Source organism: Barbatula barbatula (assembly GCF_947034865.1).
Source record: "Barbatula barbatula genome assembly, chromosome: 1".
NCBI classification, from domain to species: domain Eukaryota; kingdom Metazoa; phylum Chordata; class Actinopteri; order Cypriniformes; family Nemacheilidae; genus Barbatula; species Barbatula barbatula.
Window position 1 is genome coordinate 30,516,699 of NC_136766.1, and position 17,991 is coordinate 30,534,689.

The 17,991-nt window shown below is 39.4% G+C and overlaps 1 protein-coding gene across 1 annotated transcript; it reads left to right on the plus strand.

Annotated features, from left to right (window-relative positions):
- Positions 1 to 428: 428 nt before the first annotated feature.
- kcnj10a (potassium inwardly rectifying channel subfamily J member 10a) lies at positions 429 to 17,473 on the plus strand. The gene is made up of 6 exons (XM_079451125.1): positions 429 to 941; positions 4,925 to 5,284; positions 5,379 to 5,590; positions 5,860 to 5,991; positions 6,175 to 6,352; positions 14,855 to 17,473. The coding sequence occupies exons 2-6, from the start codon at positions 4,927 to 4,929 to the stop codon at positions 15,253 to 15,255; spliced, it is 1,281 nt and encodes a 426-aa protein (XP_079307251.1). The 5' UTR covers positions 429 to 941; positions 4,925 to 4,926; the 3' UTR covers positions 15,256 to 17,473.
- The last annotated feature ends 518 nt before the right edge of the window (positions 17,474 to 17,991 follow it).

Sequence of the window (17,991 nt, forward strand, 5' to 3'; positions counted from 1 at the left end):
TCAACATCAGTGTCACGTAATATCAACCGCAATGCTAACTGCAATCGCCTCCCTTTTTCGTTTTGCACCTGTATTCCTGCGCAACTATTCAAATCTCATGCGGACAGCGTGGGTCGACTTCAAAGTGATGTCACCGCAAATTCCGCCGGGGGAAAACGATGAAAAAGAGGGGGACCTTGCCATAGAGCAAATTACATCCGAGGTCGCATTTATCAAGCACGTGTCCTGCGAACAATAGCAACATACAGTTTCTTCATTTCGACATTTAAATCAAGTAGAGAAGTTTACAAAGGCCGAACAGCGGAGGAGCTCAACAAGGGCTCTATTTACAGACGGAGACACAGGGGGTGAGAAGGAGGAGCGGAGGGGCAACTGAATTAATGAATTAAATAGTGCTGAGACGCGCAAAGTACGTATTTTCATCCACCATGAAAGGGATGTTTGACACTAGAGGAGAAGCATTTCAGTAGAACTACTCACAAAAGTTATTGAGACGTTCCACTTAAGACAAGATAAAGCAAAGAAAGGCAGAGGAGGGAGAGAGAGAGAGAGAGAGAGAGAGAGAGCATTACATAATAAATTGGTAACGTTGGACCGGGACCGGCACCGACTGACACTACAGACTCTCGGTCTACACATTTATTCATTTAGGAAACTTTGACGCGTTTAGAGAGGCATATACACTTATAAATGTACACACGTTTAATTCGCCTTATTTATTTATTTATACGTACAAGCATGTGAAACTCGCCGGAGTTCTTGTCACTCCTCTGAGACTTGGATTATGTTGACAAAGTTAATAGGAACGCGGTTCTCTGCCCTCTGAACGCTTTATCAACATTTCAGCCTAAATTCTTTCCGATGTTTCCTAAAAGTGGGAAATAGAAGTGAACTTTAATTTGGCTACACAAAGCGAGAGCGGCATTCAAGAACAACTTAAGGTAAGTGCTGTGGAAAACCTTTCAAATCCATATGTATTGCTTTTGTGAGGCCTGATAAGGCATTTGATCTTTGCATTTCCCCGATTTGAATAGGCACACATACATTTATCATCAATAACTTGATCATGCAGCCTACATCCTAAGCACTGTGTGATATGACAAGGGCATCATTGTATAAACAGGTGCACCTCGAAACATGAAAGATGAATCAAATGTACCGTGATTACTGTACAATATATGTATTTGTAATATGCACTATAATGTGTTTACTAGACAGGGTTGAAAATTGAGTTGCTGAATATTTGAGGTATTGAGGCTAATGACCGATTCTTCTGTATTTCCTAATAGGTGTAATGTAACCTGTAATTATTACAGTAATTACATTTTAATATTCTTGAACATGATACAATAAAACAACGACCACGGATTACAATTACATTCCAATGCAAACCATAAACACATACATTCATGAAAATAAATCACAATTTAGGTTTATGTCAACCTGCCAAAGTTTGGCAAGATGATAAGTGAACTGGTACGGTTTTTGCAATACGGTGAAGCAATAAAACGAATATCATACCGCTTCAATTTCATAAGGGTTTCATGCTTAGTTGTGTTGGACAGGTAGTGGTCATCATTTAACACTGTTGAATGTATTTGTCAGTTCTTTAACAACAGTAAAAACTAATTTAATTACTGTAAAAACATACAGCATACAGAATTACACTCTAAAAATAATCCTCAAAAATAGGGCACAATATACTGTATTGATATGAAGGAATGTTCCTTATAAATTTTTACATTTGCTTAACCTGTATTTGACATTTTGCACCTCATTAAGTTACATTTTAGCATTAACAGCAATGTCCGTAAGATAAAGGAAAATGTACTTGTATTTTTCTGCAAATACTTTATCAGTTTTTGACTGTTTTTGAAGTGTACTTAATATCCCGAACATAAAAAATGTATTTTATTCCAATTTATTTTCATACAATACATACTGTTAAATAATAATTTCTATTAATTTACAATCTGTAGGAAATTAAAATTGACTGATGATGAGATATGACAGAGAAGGCAGCATCACCACTATCAAATAACAGCTTTGACAGATTGAACGGATAAGCTAGGCTCTATTCTTCAGTAGGTTAAGGGGTTTATACAAGAAGAAACGTGGAAATGTTCAGTTACATTACTGCTTGATTGTGTTTTTTTTATTTTGCGGTAAACTACATCAAAGAAGTCAAGTGCACTATGAGTGGTCAGTGTTAAATGTAAAGTGTTAGAATGCGATTGGATCTAGTGAATAGTGATGTGTAAAAGTTTGCACAATAGTAGAATACTGATGAATGAGTTTTAATTTTGTCAGAATTTATCTGTGTCCATCTGTCAAAAGTCATTCCCTGCTTTCTCAATCTCTTCCAATTTTTCTCACTCTTTTTCCCTATCTCTCTCTTTCTCACTCACGCAGTGTTGTATTTTTCAATGGTCTCTTTTGTCTCTTTCATCTCATTTCCAAACAAAAGGATTTTTGTGTATACAGGATAGAGAGTGAGGAACAAAGAAAGAGATTGAGGGAGGAAAGTTAGAGGAAGAGTGCAAAAAAAACAGAATGCAATTTGTAAACTCTGCCTAGACACTCAATGGAAGTTTTACCATGACACCCTTCGTTGTTTCTTGAGTGCCATCGCAATATTTAGACTCCTTGAAATCTGACTATGTCAACACGGTTTTATTTATACCTGGAAAAAAATTACATTTTAGGATATTTATACTTAATAAAATACAAATTATAGCGGCGATGTATTGTAATTTTATGTTCAGTAATGTACAGTATATATACAGTAGATTAAAGTACTCTACACGCTAAGCAATTTTGTGATTATGTTACTTTTTTGTACAAAGATTCAATCATTTTGTTAAAAAAACAACACAAAAGGTTTATCAAATCAACCTGGATCACCCGAGTTGTTTATTAGAAAATAATCAACATAATGCAAAACAATAATGCTTTCACTAATGAGGATTTATGACCCCACTAGAGATGTTTCAGCATGCATAAGCATATTTAGAGTAAAGTATGCAAGTGCACGCATGTGGGTGCATACTCGTCCGAGTTCAAAGGTCGGTTGTGTATACACTCGGCTTATAACACGTGCCTTGGCAAGGAACCGCCCCCCTCCCTCTCAGTCAGCGTTAGTATTCAGAGCACACAGATCCAGACAGATACCTATTCATTCTCTCAGTGTGAGTCCAGCACAAGAGACAGAGAGAGCGGTCAAAGTGGGGAGAGCGTATCAGATCTCCCTGGTACTAATTCATTTAATTTATTTATTTTAGTTGCTTCCGAGGGATATACTGAGTGAGATACAAATATTATTTAGATACACACACAAAATATAATGCGATAGAAAGGTCCTGAATGAATGGGATGTGTTTTCTCATATAACATATCTGAGAAATACCTTCGTATAGACCAATGGCATATCATAATGAGGGCAGCAATAGTCAGTGGTTTATGCAGTAAAGTCATGTTTCATTTGAAAAATATTTTTTTCTACTGGAAATATTTACATGCTATATTGTGGCATGCCTAGAAGGTATGTGTGAATTGGAGTATTTCCTCATTTTGTGTGTGTCATGTGTGTGACTGAAGTCAGTTGGGCCCATGATAAATATAAAAATATGTCTTTTGTCCAAAATTACTGTAGGAACTATCTATCACAATTCCTAAAATCACTATAACATAAACTATAGAATAGTTGTTTTTGAAAAAACTAGAAATAAAGTTCAAATAAAACAAAATATTGTTTAACAACAGTAGTATGAATAGAATCCAATCCTTAAATCAACAGCTACATGCAATCCACCATAATATATAATAATATGAGCCAAAAAATGGACCCATTGCTGTGAAGGCTGAAAAAGCACACACTAAAAAAAACATCAACATGTAAATGTGATGCTTTGATCCTTTCCAGGCCTGCCCGAAAACCATCCCTCTTTTTGGTGTTTTTGGCTGGTGAATAAGTAACATTGTCACATGTTATTTTTTTGTGGCATGTGAGTTGATCAGAATAGGCGACTAGACTTAAAATAAGGGCAGTGTGTCCACTGTGTGAATGAGAGGCATTTAATGTGCTGGGGCAGCTGCAGGGTCTGCATGTCGAAAAGACTAACAGACCACTGGTATTGACCCCCAAAACCCAGCCCTGTACCCCTTGCTGGCTCACATAAACCTCAAGAGGAAAAGATGCGCTCACGTGTCCAAGATAAGGATCATTGTGAAAGGCACTTTCCCTTTTCAGCCCTAAGAGAAGTAGTTCTTTTAGATGCTGCTGAGAATTGCTAATGCGTCCCTAATGCGCCTCCGTCAAGAGACGTCTTTTAGACAGAACACGAAAAGAGCGCTTTCTCTTCCCTTTGACATTTCTGCTGTATTGCTACGAAACGACCTCATTTTTACCGGATGCGATAAGGGGACGCCGTTCTCACCAAAAAAGCAAAGTTACTGGATCAGGTATAAGTCCTTTTTTGTCAGAGCATCAAGATACAAATACTTTTGTAACTTAAACTGCGTCGTATTATAGCCCATCTGATACCGAGTGCTGTTCTCTGCAAACCATTGCTAGTGTTGTTAATTGGTACCATTGAGTATGTCCATCTTGATTATTGTAATAGTTAGGTTTGAAAATGCTACTAATAATTACAGGAACAATAGAAAAACAATTTCTTTATGCTAATTATCATAAAAAATAATCTAGAAAACGACTGTTTCACAAGCTAAGTTAAAATGTTACTAGGCTACAACATATTTTTCTTTTGGGTGAACTATTCTTTTTAATAAAGCATTATGTCTGAACGCATTTGAAGACTTATTTCTGAACATATTTAAATTCAACTCTGATTCTGAATTAATTAAAAGTTAATTTATTATAAAATAAGAAACAGACTACATTTCATTGTTTTCTCTTTACTCCAAGCTATGACCTCGTCCACGCCCCCCTCCTCCCGTAGCTCCTCCCCACAGAAGGTCTGCCACTCCCAGACGCAGACAGATGTTCTAAAGCCACTTTTGGGTGGAGGAAATGGGGCTTCTACAGGGAACGGACCAGCAGCGTTAAGGCGTCGTCGTCGGGTGCTGTCTAAAGATGGGCGGAGCAACGTACGTATCGAACACGTCAGCGGCCGAGGGGCGCTTTACCTACGTGACCTGTGGACGACCTTTCTGGACATGCAGTGGCGCTACAAGCTCTTCTTGTTTTCAGCCACCTTTGCTGGCACTTGGTTCGTCTTTGGAGTGTTTTGGTACTTGGTAGCACTCGTGCATGGAGATTTGTTAGGTGAGCAAGAATGCAGATGTTGTTCAGAAACTTTTACTTTCATAACAAAATGTTACATATAAATATGTCATCTGTTTTTTTCCTTGCCCACCAGAGTTTGATCCCCCATCCAACCATACCCCATGTGTGATGCAGGTCCAAACTCTGACAGGAGCATTCCTTTTCTCACTGGAATCACAAACTACGATAGGCTATGGCTTTCGCTGTATCACTGAGGAATGTCCACTCGCCATCATATTGCTTATTGTCCAACTCGTCATCACTATGGTGATGGAAATCTTCATCACCGGAACCTTTCTTGCCAAGGTACACAACTTTCAACCTGATGTGATGTAGTGTGTCATTGATACAGCTGTACTTTAGGCCTTTTGCGCTTAGAGGTCACTACAGTGAAGAGATTTAGAACTTAGTCAGATCTAACTTTTACATTGGGTTGTGGATGGCATAATTGCATATCAGCCACTACTGGGGACACTATTGCATCACCCTATACACTGTCAACTCAAATGTCTACTCAAGTGGAAAATTCATATGTGGAGTTCGAGATATTCGTTTTTTTTTTGTGTAATGTGTAGGTAGCTCGCCCGAAGAAACGTGGTGAAACTGTGAAGTTCAGTCAGCATGCTGTGGTTGCCAATCATGAGGGGCGACCTTGTCTAATGATTCGTGTAGCTAACATGCGCAAGAGTCTGCTTCTAGGGTGCCAGGTAAATACTGTACATTCTTGTATAAAAAACATTTGTTTTGGGTGGATGCTATCTGTAGCTCCCTTACTGTTGAATTTATATTGCTTTGTAATTGATATAATTGATGGTCTCATATCCTCTCTGCTTTCAAATTAGTCTCCATCATCACATGTAAGTCATCACATCTCTAATTCCTTTCCTCAGGTAACAGGTAAGCTGCTGCAGACATCCCTGACTAAGGAGGGTGAGACTGTGCGTCTGGACCAGAGGAATGTATCATTTCAAGTGGACACATCCAGTGATAGCCCCTTCCTAATCTTGCCCCTCACCTTCTACCATGTGATTGATGACAGCAGCCCATTGCGGGCCTGGGCCGCTAAAGGTACAGGAGTTGGGACGACTAAAGGGTATAGAGAAAAAATTTGTTTTGTCATTTATTTTACAGTTAAATTCCAACAACTGTCTGAAACACTAAACTGTCTCTAAGGTTTCCAAGATTTTTCTGTGGTCATGTCAGGTCAAGTCAAGTCATTTTATAATATACAGTATACAGTACAGTACACAATGAAACGAAACAACGTTCCCCCGGGACCAAGGTGCCATACACACATAAGACATAATCACACAGACTACTTAAACTGCACAGGTGCAAAACTGTGCAAGTACAACATTTTGTGCAAAAAACAGACATTATTATGTGCAAACGTGACACATAAATCACAGTACACAGCGTTAAACATCAGAGTGCAAATAAGCAGTAGACATTGTCCATGTTATCATACTACTGTACATGTAAACATAAAATGAGGGGTGAGTGGGGTAAGCTACGATGCTGGTGGCTTTACGGATGAAGCGTGAGGTGCAATTGTCCATAATAGAGGGAAGTGAGACTCTGATGATCTTCTCAGCTGTCCATACTGTCTGTTGTGGGGTCTTGTGGTCTGATGCGGCACAGTTTCCAAACCAGACAGTGATGCAGCTGCTCAGGAGTCTCTCGATAGTCCCTCTGTAGAACGTGGTCAGGATAGGGGAAGGGGGCTTTTCTCAACCTTCATAGGAAGAAGACACTGCTTTCTCTGATGGAGCTGGTTCTAAGGGGCCAGGTGAGGTTCTCCACCAGGTGGACACCAAGTAATTTGGTGCTCTTTACGATCTCCACTGAGGAGCATTTGATGTACAGTGGAGAGTGATCGCTCCTGTTGATTCTACACCAGTCCGTTAGCCTCTGCATTTCCTCTATGCTGACTCGTCGTTCTTACTGATGTGACCCACCACGGCAGCACAATCAGCGAACTTGATTATTTGGTTCGAGCCTTGCATTACTAGTCAGTCATGAGTTAGCAGTATATCAGCAGAGGACTGAGCATGCAGCCCTGTGGGGCTTTAGTGCTCAGCGTGGAGGTGCTGGGGGTGTTGTTTCTGATCTGGATTGACTGAGAACTCTCGGATGATGGTGTTGAATGCTGAACTAAAATCTATGAACAACGTTTGGATGTAAGTGCTTTTATTAGATGGGTGAGGGCCAGATGGAGTGTGGTGGAGATGGCATCGTCGGTGGAGCATTTGGGTGATATACAAACTGCTGCGGGTCCAGTGAGAGGGCCATTATGGTTTTGATGTGCCTCATGACGAGCTGCTCGAAGCTTTTCATGATGTTATGTGTGAATGCAATGGGGCGGTAATCATTGAGGCAGGACACAGCAGACTTCTTCGGCACTGGGACGATTGGGGTGGCCTTTAAGCAGCTGGCAATGATGGCACTGCTCAGAGACACGTTAAAGATGTCAGTAAGAACATCTGCCAGTTGGTCAGCACATGCTCAGAACACACTGCCAGGAATGTTGTCTGATGCAACAGCTTTTTGTGGGTTAACTTTGAGTAGAGCTATCCTCACATCAGTCGTGGTAAGACACAGCTGGTCACTTGGTTCTGCATATCAAAACGAGCATAGTAGCTGTTCAGCGCGTCTGGAAGGGAGCCATCACTGTCGCAGGCAGTAGATTATGTCCTGTAGGTAGTGATGGCTTGGATGCCATACCACATGCACCGTGTGTCACCACTGTCCATGAAGTGATTAGGCATTTTCTGGGTCTGTGCACGCTTTGCCTCTTTGATGGTCCTTGACAGTTTGGCCCTTGCTGTTCTTAGGCTGAGTCTTTAGAAGCACATGCACCTCTGTAGTCTGCATTGATGCACTTACTGATGTAGCTGGTCACTGATGCTGTGTACTCCTCCAAGTTGGTGTAGATGCCATGAGTTGCAGCCTCCCTAAACATGTCACAGTCAGTGGTCTCAAAACAGTCCTGAAGAGCAGAGATGACTCCTGCTGGCCAGGTTTTAACCTGCTTCAGAACTGGTCTTGATTGTCTGACGAGTGGTCTGTATGCCGGTTAGCATAACAGAGATGTGGTATGAGTAGCTGAGGTGAGGACGGGGCTCCGCACGGTTTGTGCAGGGAATGTTTGTGTAATCGAGATTCAGCGTGTTATCGCCTTTCGTTGCTAAGTCCACATACTGATGAAATTTAGGGATCACTGACTTGATATTTGCATGATCGAAATCTCCATTGACAATGAACAGTCAATCCGGGTGTGTGTTCTGCAGTTCACTGATATTCCCATACAGTTCACAGAGCATTTCCTTAGCGCTAGGCGGAATGTACAGTCACAAGCTCCACCAGCAATGAGCAGCAACTAGAAACTAGCACAGAGTTCTTGCACCATTCCATGTTTATATACTTTAAATACACAAACCGCAAAAAGCTTCGTTCCTGTCAGCACGAAACCAGGCTAGCCCGTTTAGCTGATTGGCGGCATCCGGAACTCTGTCGCTGAGCCATGTCTCTGTGAAAACAAAGACGCAACAGTCTCAAACTCATGCAGTGTAGCTCGCTGTAGTCGCATATAGTCTAGTTTATTGTTCAGGGAGCAGACATTGGAGAGCAGGATAGATGGGGTAGCTGGCCTTCCCCTTTCTCGTGCACTACTTTCGATATCTCTTCCGGCGGCCACCGGCATCAGGCAACGCTGATGTCTGGAGGCCTGGTGCTCGCAAAAAACCGAGGTCGCGTAGCTTCTCCTGCAGATCAACTTGTATGTTGCTTCTTGAGATGTTTTTATATTTTAGAAGACAGTGCGGTGGTACACCAGTACACCGGTTGCTCAGATTACCATATGTTCTATAAAACGTGCTACAATACAACAACAAAAATAGCACTGTTGTCTGAAGTCGCTGCTGCATGCTACTTCTGCGTTGCCATCTGTACGTAATTATCTTTATAGCTGTAAACTAAAATATTGAAGCTTAACTCATAGAACATGGCACCAGAAACACATACGTAATAGGTTTGATTCAGTGTTAAATTCTTTGTTATTGTGGCTGTGTAGACTATGATGGCAGATGAAAACTGTCAATACAGAACACCTGAGAACAGGGATAGCATGATTGTGTACCGGCCCTGTGGCTCCAGCAGAGATGCTTTGAGGATAGAGATGCTGCACGGGAGAAATGTGAAACAGCAGTGTGGGGAGTTTTGTCAAAGAAACCAGAGAAGCTCTGTTTCAACGTTAAGGTCACACCGGAGGCAGAAAGTTCAGGGAGTTCTGGCAATCTGAACACATACTGGTGCCCTGTTTCCACTGACATTTCTCACCTGAATCAAGTCTAACCGGCTGGCCAAAGGTGGCTCAATTCATGTTTCCATTTTGCCTTTGCTGTATTAATCATGCGAGTAAATTGAACTACTTTTTTTGCATTTGGCACAATAAAACAATGTCCTGCACAAGGTAGAAAACAAGTTCATTTTATGAATTATACTTTATATAGTTGGAATACTAATATCAATATAATAATAGTATTATACTTGACGTTACTTATAAGTGTACTATTTCAATACTAGTTTGTGCTAAATTGGCCTGCTTTTTAGTTTTCAAAAGAATACTTTTAAGTATATTTTAAGTTATCTTTTAGTACACAACTAGTTTACAATTATGTTTTTTCTGCCAATATTGTATTGGTCAACTTATTAACTGATAGTTTACTAGTTCAATGCAACACATTTTTAGTTTGTGACACTACACTTATACACTCTATAATTCTTCAAAATATCTTCTTTTGTGTACTGCACAAGAAAGACAAGGGTGCGTAAATTATGGCACAATTACAAATTTTGGATGTACTATCCCTCTATAGTGGTTTCGTTATATCACTGTCCTCAATGATAAATAGGCTACTCAAAAGAACCACAACTACAGGCCAGGTAGAATACTGAAATTTACTTTAAAATAGAGTATAATTACAGGCCAAATATTATTAGACTTTTCACCTAGTATAAATTAAGATAAACTAGATAAGTTATATAGTTATTATGGTGAGGAAGGTGGGACGAGAGCCGTGAGGCGGGGCCGGTGGCGTGAGTGATAGTTGCAATCAGCTGTGTGCGCACCGGTCCCGGATATCTGATGGAGGAGATCGGAGCTTAAAAGGACGAGCGGCAGGACGGTTGACGAGAGAGGACAGGGCCCGAACATGTGTCAAGTTTTTGTTTATGATTTATGGCCGGCAGTCTACTGTGAGGTGGCTGCCGGTCTTTTACTTCCGTGTTTATTGTTTGTTTTAAAGTTTAAAGTTCTAGACATATACTAACATTACATTTGAGTTAAACTTTTTAATGGTTGGTTACCAGGGTACTGTTATATGGTTGGTAGGGTGGTCCCTCGAGCTTTCACCCTTGTTTTTCCAAAAAATATTATTAATATAACAGGATACATCACATAAACAACATACATGTGATGCCAGATAGCTTGTGTGCCAGATGTATTAGGGTCGGAGAGTTATTGAAACACTAAATATGAGCAGTCATTTTACAGTACTTTAATTTATATCACTAGGTGGTGTCCGTTGTAGCTCATACCTGTTATCTGTTTAACTGTTGTAAGTCGAGTATGTGCTGGATAATAATGTAGTTGTCACATTTTTGTGATAAACAGATCCTATTCTAAACTAGAGTGTGAAATAGTGGGCACTACGTGCTAGCTCTGTTTTTGCAGATTTAAAGGTGAAGGTCATCGCTCTGGTGTCACATTCATTATAGAAATCTTTAATGGGAAAGACTTCTGAAGTTTAATTCAGTTTTGGAGGTTAAAGAACCAATTGAAAAAAAATTATGCAGTCAACTCAAGGCTTTAGTGTGACTTGTAGTTAATTTAATAACAAAAAGCTGGTATTTACTTTCATTCTCTTCCTCTTTCCATTTCTCTCTTTACCGATCCCTCAGCACCCACCCCCCCGCTTATACATTCTCTCTTTTTGGCTAGAATGCGTGTATAAAAGCATGCCAGAGCGTCTCATTAGAAGCACAAAGCAGCCCAGTTCCTGGTGCTGACACGAAGGTTGTGGATCCAGTTACGGTCCCAGAAACTTCCCCATCCAGGGCCCAATCATCAGCCCCTCAGATCCCCACATCATCTTTTGCCCTTCACTGAACATTCTCATCTCACATAGTTTTTTCTCGTACGTGCATTTCCTTCTGTATCGGTTTATTGTTTCTCTCCATCTTTGTTTCATTCTCATCATCTTATACCAGAATGATCCAGTGTAATTGACCGTACTCCGATTATACGGTGTAGGGTTATATTTAATAGAGCCAACTTACCTTCTAATACTACCTAATCCAAATGAAACCCTCGATGACTCTCTACATCCTAACTCTGCATTGAACATTGACCATAAAGTTATTGGGGGTAGAAACAGCCATTCAGAATGCTTCCGTGCTAGTTACCATTTCTTTAGCTTTACCCGAGCACCATTTGCACATGAATGGGGCTTAACGAAGAAACTGGCACAGGTTTAAAAAATGTGTATGAGAGCGTGTCCCTCTGTTACAGTGTGTGTCAACACAATATGTGTGTGTGTTCAAGCCTGTGCATGAGTGATGTGTGTATGTGTACGTGTGTATCCACAATATGTATGTGTGTATCCACAGTGGACCAATGTATTAATCTATAGGGGAAAAAAGAGAGAAATACGGTGTGCCAGGCTCCTGAATGTGGCATTGTGTTTGTGTAGTGGTCTGGGGAGGACATATGTGGGCCTCTAAGGGGGGCGATCACATAGAACATGCTTTTCATGTTCGAAAACGCGAGGCGCGCCACGCTGCTCTTTTGGTTTACTTTTTAGAAAAAGCAGCGCTGTTGCCAGGTAACCACCTAAACAGCTATCCTGATAGTCAAGGATTATAGCGCGAGCGCTCTAGTTGCGGTTAATGAACCTTTTTAAAGTTTCTAATAATATGACCTCTGACCTTAAGCCGCATCAGCCAACACAAGTTTTTCCTTCATCATTGCAGTCTCCGGACGTTTCAAGCAACTGTAAAGTTCCGTCATCACAACGGAAGATCCGCCTCCCCGTTCAGTCGATTGGACAATAGGAAAAAGGGCATCAAGCGCTTTTCTGCTCAGAGTTGAGTTCTTTTCAGCTTCCGGTTTACAGAGCTCTCCACCAAAAACGTGAGGCGCAGAAGGCCGCAAAAACGCAGAGCGCCTGGCGCACATAAGCAGCACGCAAAACGCTCCCTGCTAACTGAAGCTAATCGACCTCTTAGGCCCGATTCACATTTCGCGTCTAAAAAAAGTGCAGAAAAGGCGAGCCGCGCCACATTCTCTCTTCATATGTCCCATGGTGCACGCGCAGTACTCCGTGAAGTAGAAGTACTTCCATCTCGATGCGCCGCCTACATTTAAAATAATGAATATGCGTGCTGAAAAGACGTGAAATGTGAATAGGGCCTTAGAGAGCCAAATGACAACTCAACTTGAAGAACCCTACAGATCTTAGAACAGTAGTTTGGTGGAGAATTTGTTATTTATAGTAAAGAAAGTATAGTGAATATTATTGTATTATAAGTGTATAGATAACCGAGAAAAGAAAATCTTTCATCATTAGTTCACCCTCATGTCATTTTAAACCCGGTATGACTTTCTTTCTTCAGCAGAACACAAAAGAAGATATTTTGAAGATTGTTGGTAACCAAACAACAACCGGCCCTCAATGACTTCCACTGTATGAAAACAAAACCATTGAGACATTTCTTAAAACAGCTTTAGCTTTCAAAAGACGTTCCATACATCGTGAATTTAAATTATTTAAATGATAATTAAATAAAATACAGCATGTAAAATTGAAAGAAGTTGGCAAAATCACTACACAAATATACAACTTTGACTCTAAATGTATTTTGATGTTTTTACAACATAACAAAACTTTAGATGTCAAGTGTACACAAACAATATAGAACTATTTGTCAATACAGTCTTTTGTCTGAGACATCTTTACAATAACTCAAGGTGGTTTTAAAAAGATGAATTCAGATCTCATATTTTCACAATGGTAGTGTGTGTAACTGCAGCATTTCATCACATGCAGACATGTTCCATGTGTCACAATACTTTTTGCCTTCATTTAAAAAAGTTGTCTATTGTTTCATCGTTTCTAGCATGGCTATTTTCTGCTTATGCTATCTTTTATTTCTTTTTTATCTTTTCTTTTTTAATAAATGACAGTGGTTTCTTTTTCTACTGTAGAAACATATGTTTGTGGTCCACGGATCCTTGTACTTTGGTGTGTATAAGAAGCAAGAAACCCTTTATTTATAATTACATGATTCTGAACGTTAAGAGATAAATGTGTGTATGTTTGTGAGTTATGAAACCCCATGTTTTTTACTCCCAAAATGCACAACTGGGTCTGGGTTGGAGGAAGGACTGTTTTCACAGATGATGGTCTCTCGCTCTGAATGTGGAATGTTGATGCAGGTGTGATGTGCGAGTGTGTGTGTCAGTGGGTGAATGACATGTTTACAATTGATGGTATTCATATTTCTTTGGATTTGTGGAAATTGTGGTATGACCATTGATTTTACATGTACTTTCACATTTAACTTACACTTTACATGGATTGTGTTATTTAGTCTTGATGTAGCCTATAACTAAGGCATACGTACTTACGTAATACGTAACTACGTTGAAAAGGTCACACTTGACCTTGGTAGGGCAGGGCGAAAAAATCCATCTCATCTTCTCCAAATTCCAAATAATCCGACATCATTGTTTTATTCGGTTCCTCCGCCTACATCAAGCGCGACCTTTTCAACGAAATAACGCATTACATGAAGTCGCAGAACAGCGCAGAACAGACCAAGGCGAGCATTTGTGTTCATAAAGCATATACATTTTAATTTTGTTTAGAAAATGACCGATCGTTTCGCTAGATAAGACCCTTATTCAACATCTGGTATTGTTTAAAGCCCTTTAAAGCTGCACTGAAACTGTCATTTTGACCTTCAACCATTTGGAGTCCATTGAAGTCCACTATATGGTAAATAATCCTGGGATGTTTTCAAAAATACATAAACATCTTGGATGACAACAAGTTAAATTATCATGAAAATGTATGTTGAAAGTGAAAAATTCCTTTAAACATGAAGGGTTTGAGTTCAGTGTTCTTATGGCCAAATCCTAGTGCAATGAGTTTTAATAACATATTACGAAAATATTCGGCTTTTTTAGGGCTACTGTAGAAACAACATGATGAATTCCATATAACGTCTGTGTACTGTATATAGAAACAGCCTGTTCTAAGGCATAATCATAATTTATTATTCTAATAAAAGCATCATGCTTTATTATGTACTGTCGTTACAAAGACAAAGTTATATATATTCACATTACGTTTCTGTCAATAGATCCTCTCAAAAAATGTACTTAAACTGTGACCGCAAAATTGAATGCAAAGTGAATATTAACATTCTCTGCATAATGACTAAAGTCTGCTGCACTCTTTTATTGTCTCTCACTGTTCTCTGTTTCTATGTGTCTTTTGTTGTAAGGTGGAGGGTGGACGGACCCAGAGCTGGCTGACTTTGAGCTGCTAGTAATCATGAGTGCTACAGTGGAGCCCACCTCGGCAACCTGCCAGGTTCGCACCTCCTACCTGCCCGACGAGATCCTGTGGGGCTATGAGTTTCCGCCTGTCGTCTCCCTCTCCCCCTCTGGAAAGTATGTAGCTGATTTTACGTTCTTTGACAAGGTTGCCAAGACCAAGACACCACCCCTCTTCAAACAAGCCCCACCTCATAACACGCAGTCCCCCCATCACCAAGACAGTAGAGGCGGAGAACAAGGGGCAGACACAGAGAAGATGAGATTGGAGGAGAGTTACCGGGAGGAACGGGGACGGGACAGGGGCCGGGTGCGAGAGCAGCTTAGCGTCCGCATTAGTAATGTGTAGAAAGAATAAAACACAGAGATGAGTGAGAGGGATTTGGGTGTGCGTGAGGTGTATGTGTGTTGAAAAAAGGGTCTGATGGAGATAAACCGCCTGTGTATTTGTTTGATTCAGCGTTAGCCAACTTTTTCTTTTTTTTGATGCCACTAAGTTTACCTGTTTTGCCAGGCAACGTGCCAGCAGAGTTGGCTAGGGCTGAAAGACACTGATATCCAAGAATGATAAAATGTAGGAGCCAGAAAAGAGAAAGAGGCTATGTTCGGTATAGCATACGACTCTCACTGGGTCTAAAACTGTATCCTGTTTGAAGCACACCGTATAAGTAGAGTTAAGCGCAGCTTTATGCAGATGACACTGGAAATAATACAATTTTAGCATACAATGGGCAACGTGAAGAGATGCTTAACCATCTTTAACTGTGCAAGCCTTTATTTATTTTTTTTGAATTTGAGAAGCTTTTAAAAACAGAATTTTTCTCTTGATGTTGTGATCATGTGGCAACATTGAAGTAAACTACTGCTTGAAACATCATGCAAACTGTATTGAACTGTATACTATATTGAAAATAGAAGGCAGTACACGAAATCTAATGCACAGAATTGGGTGAAGGGTTAGTTTTTCATTCCGAACATAGCCAGAGGGAGCTGTATTACTGTAAACGACTAAACTATTAGACCACGTGGAATCAAATGATGATTCATTATATTTTCGCTGCTTTACACATGACATTACTGATTTTACACACACAAAACAAACAAGGGCTCATAAGATGGTCTATTGGAAATGATTGTTTCACCACCTTGTGGCCAAGAAAAGCAGTGCCACAGACCGAAGAACAGAGAAGAACATAACATTCTGATGGGAAAGAGCTGACTTTATAAAGACATGGACGATAATGTATTTTTACAGAATGATTACAGTGGACCCAGGGGTCACATAAATCATAATATTGAAACCACTGTACTGTAGTCAACAATAGAGCAAAAGTACAACAACTGGATTAAATAACTTGTTCTTGTCTTATGAAGGGACTCCATTGAAATCCATCTTTGGAATTTTAAACTAACAGTGCCAGTATAGAACTATTTTGGGTGAAAGTTTTGTTTTTTCCCATAGTTTATCTTTTGTCACTGGAATAAACATAGATGTTTGTTAACAATACTAAAAGCACTTTACCAACAACGAGGGTATATTTTTATATTTTGTTTGGGTCCAGATTAACTGTATATGTTCTGTTTTTTTATAAAGACATTTCAAATGAAGAATTAAAGAATGTATTTTGAATAATTGTTATTAATATATTCAATGTGCCTGCAATGTCACTTAATAATAATAATAATAATGTATTACTGTGGCTCAAAATGCACACAGGCTTTTTAAACATAAAAATCTGGTTGTGTCACCTTATTTGTGGTATGAACAGGAATTACCCCTCAGATTGCTTAACTTGTTGAGCAGAGGCATACTGTTACTTGTTACATGATCAAATGTATAATATTTGCCTGATGTATGATTAAAGTTTTGACAAAATCCTAGAGACATCAAACGAAGGGAGCAAATGGCAACGTCCTGACAACAACCTACAAGCATCCTAACATTTTCTTTACAAAATGTAAATTATTATTATTATTATTATGACAGAGAAGCCACATGATTTTCACATGTGCAATGACACATGAAGCATGTGGTTCTGGAAAATTTCCAGGTGAATCCCATGTGAAAAAAACATTACAATTCACGTGTTTTTTCTTTAAGGGAAAATCTGATGGTAATTCTATAAAATCTTTCCTGCTCTGAATGTGTCACGTGGTAATAAAGAGCTTCTCCGTTATAAATGATTTCTAAAATGAATTTATAATAATCTGATCATACTATTCAGTGGTGTTCATTTAGTTGATGAATAATTTGTCATAGTTTTTGTACAGAAAGCCACACGATGTTCACATGTACAAAAACAGCGATCGCATGTGAAACGTGGTGATATTTACGTAGTGAGGTGTTCTCCACATGAGAAAAAGGTGAAATTGTGTTTTTCTATCTACAGGTATAGGCTGCTTTTGTCTGTTGTTAAAAAATTGACTTTGTCACATTTTGCCTGTCTGAAACTGTGGCTGTAAGGAAACATCTGTGTTTAGACAGGATTCACTTTCGACAACTGGACTTTTATCATTTTAACTGCTAATGATCTACAATGACTGTTTTTAATAAATGAGAAGTTTTGAAGAAGTTACTTTATCAGTGTGTTTAATAACAAGTTCAATTGAACAGATTATAATAGCTGGTGCGATTGTGAGGTCTGTGAGTATACAAACCATCACGAAAGTAAATGCATGTGAAGCAAATTTGTGTATCCAGGGAATTTAGGGTTCTTCTGAAGTCACTTGATTTTTATACTGTAAGACAGAAATAGAACAAACTATTTTTGACATAAATGAACTTTCACACACACACAGTGTCTGTGGAGAACTGAAACATTCAAGCATGACTATTCAGTGTCTATACTCTTTACTGTTCTGTTAATATACTGACTATATATATTTTTAATTTCTTATGGCATCTAAGCTGAAGGGCTTTACGATATGCACTGAAAAAATTATAAATTAATTAAATTATGGACAGTGGTTCCACACAACAGAAATATGTGATCTCTACTCAAATTCTGAATGTATGATGAACTAAACTGAATAGAGTAAACTTAAACAACGATGTGCGGATAACTTGAATAAATTAAGTTCATCC

Excerpts from the sequence above, each read along its gene's own strand:
- kcnj10a (XM_079451125.1), top strand. The coding sequence starts at position 4,927 with ATGACCTCGTCCACGCCCCCCTCCTCCCGTAGCTCCTCCCCACAGAAG. Across the intron at positions 5,285-5,378 it reads CGTGCATGGAGATTTGTTAG|AGTTTGATCCCCCATCCAAC; the intron begins GTGAGCAAGAAT and ends CTTGCCCACCAG. Across the intron at positions 5,591-5,859 it reads CCGGAACCTTTCTTGCCAAG|GTAGCTCGCCCGAAGAAACG; the intron begins GTACACAACTTT and ends TGTAATGTGTAG.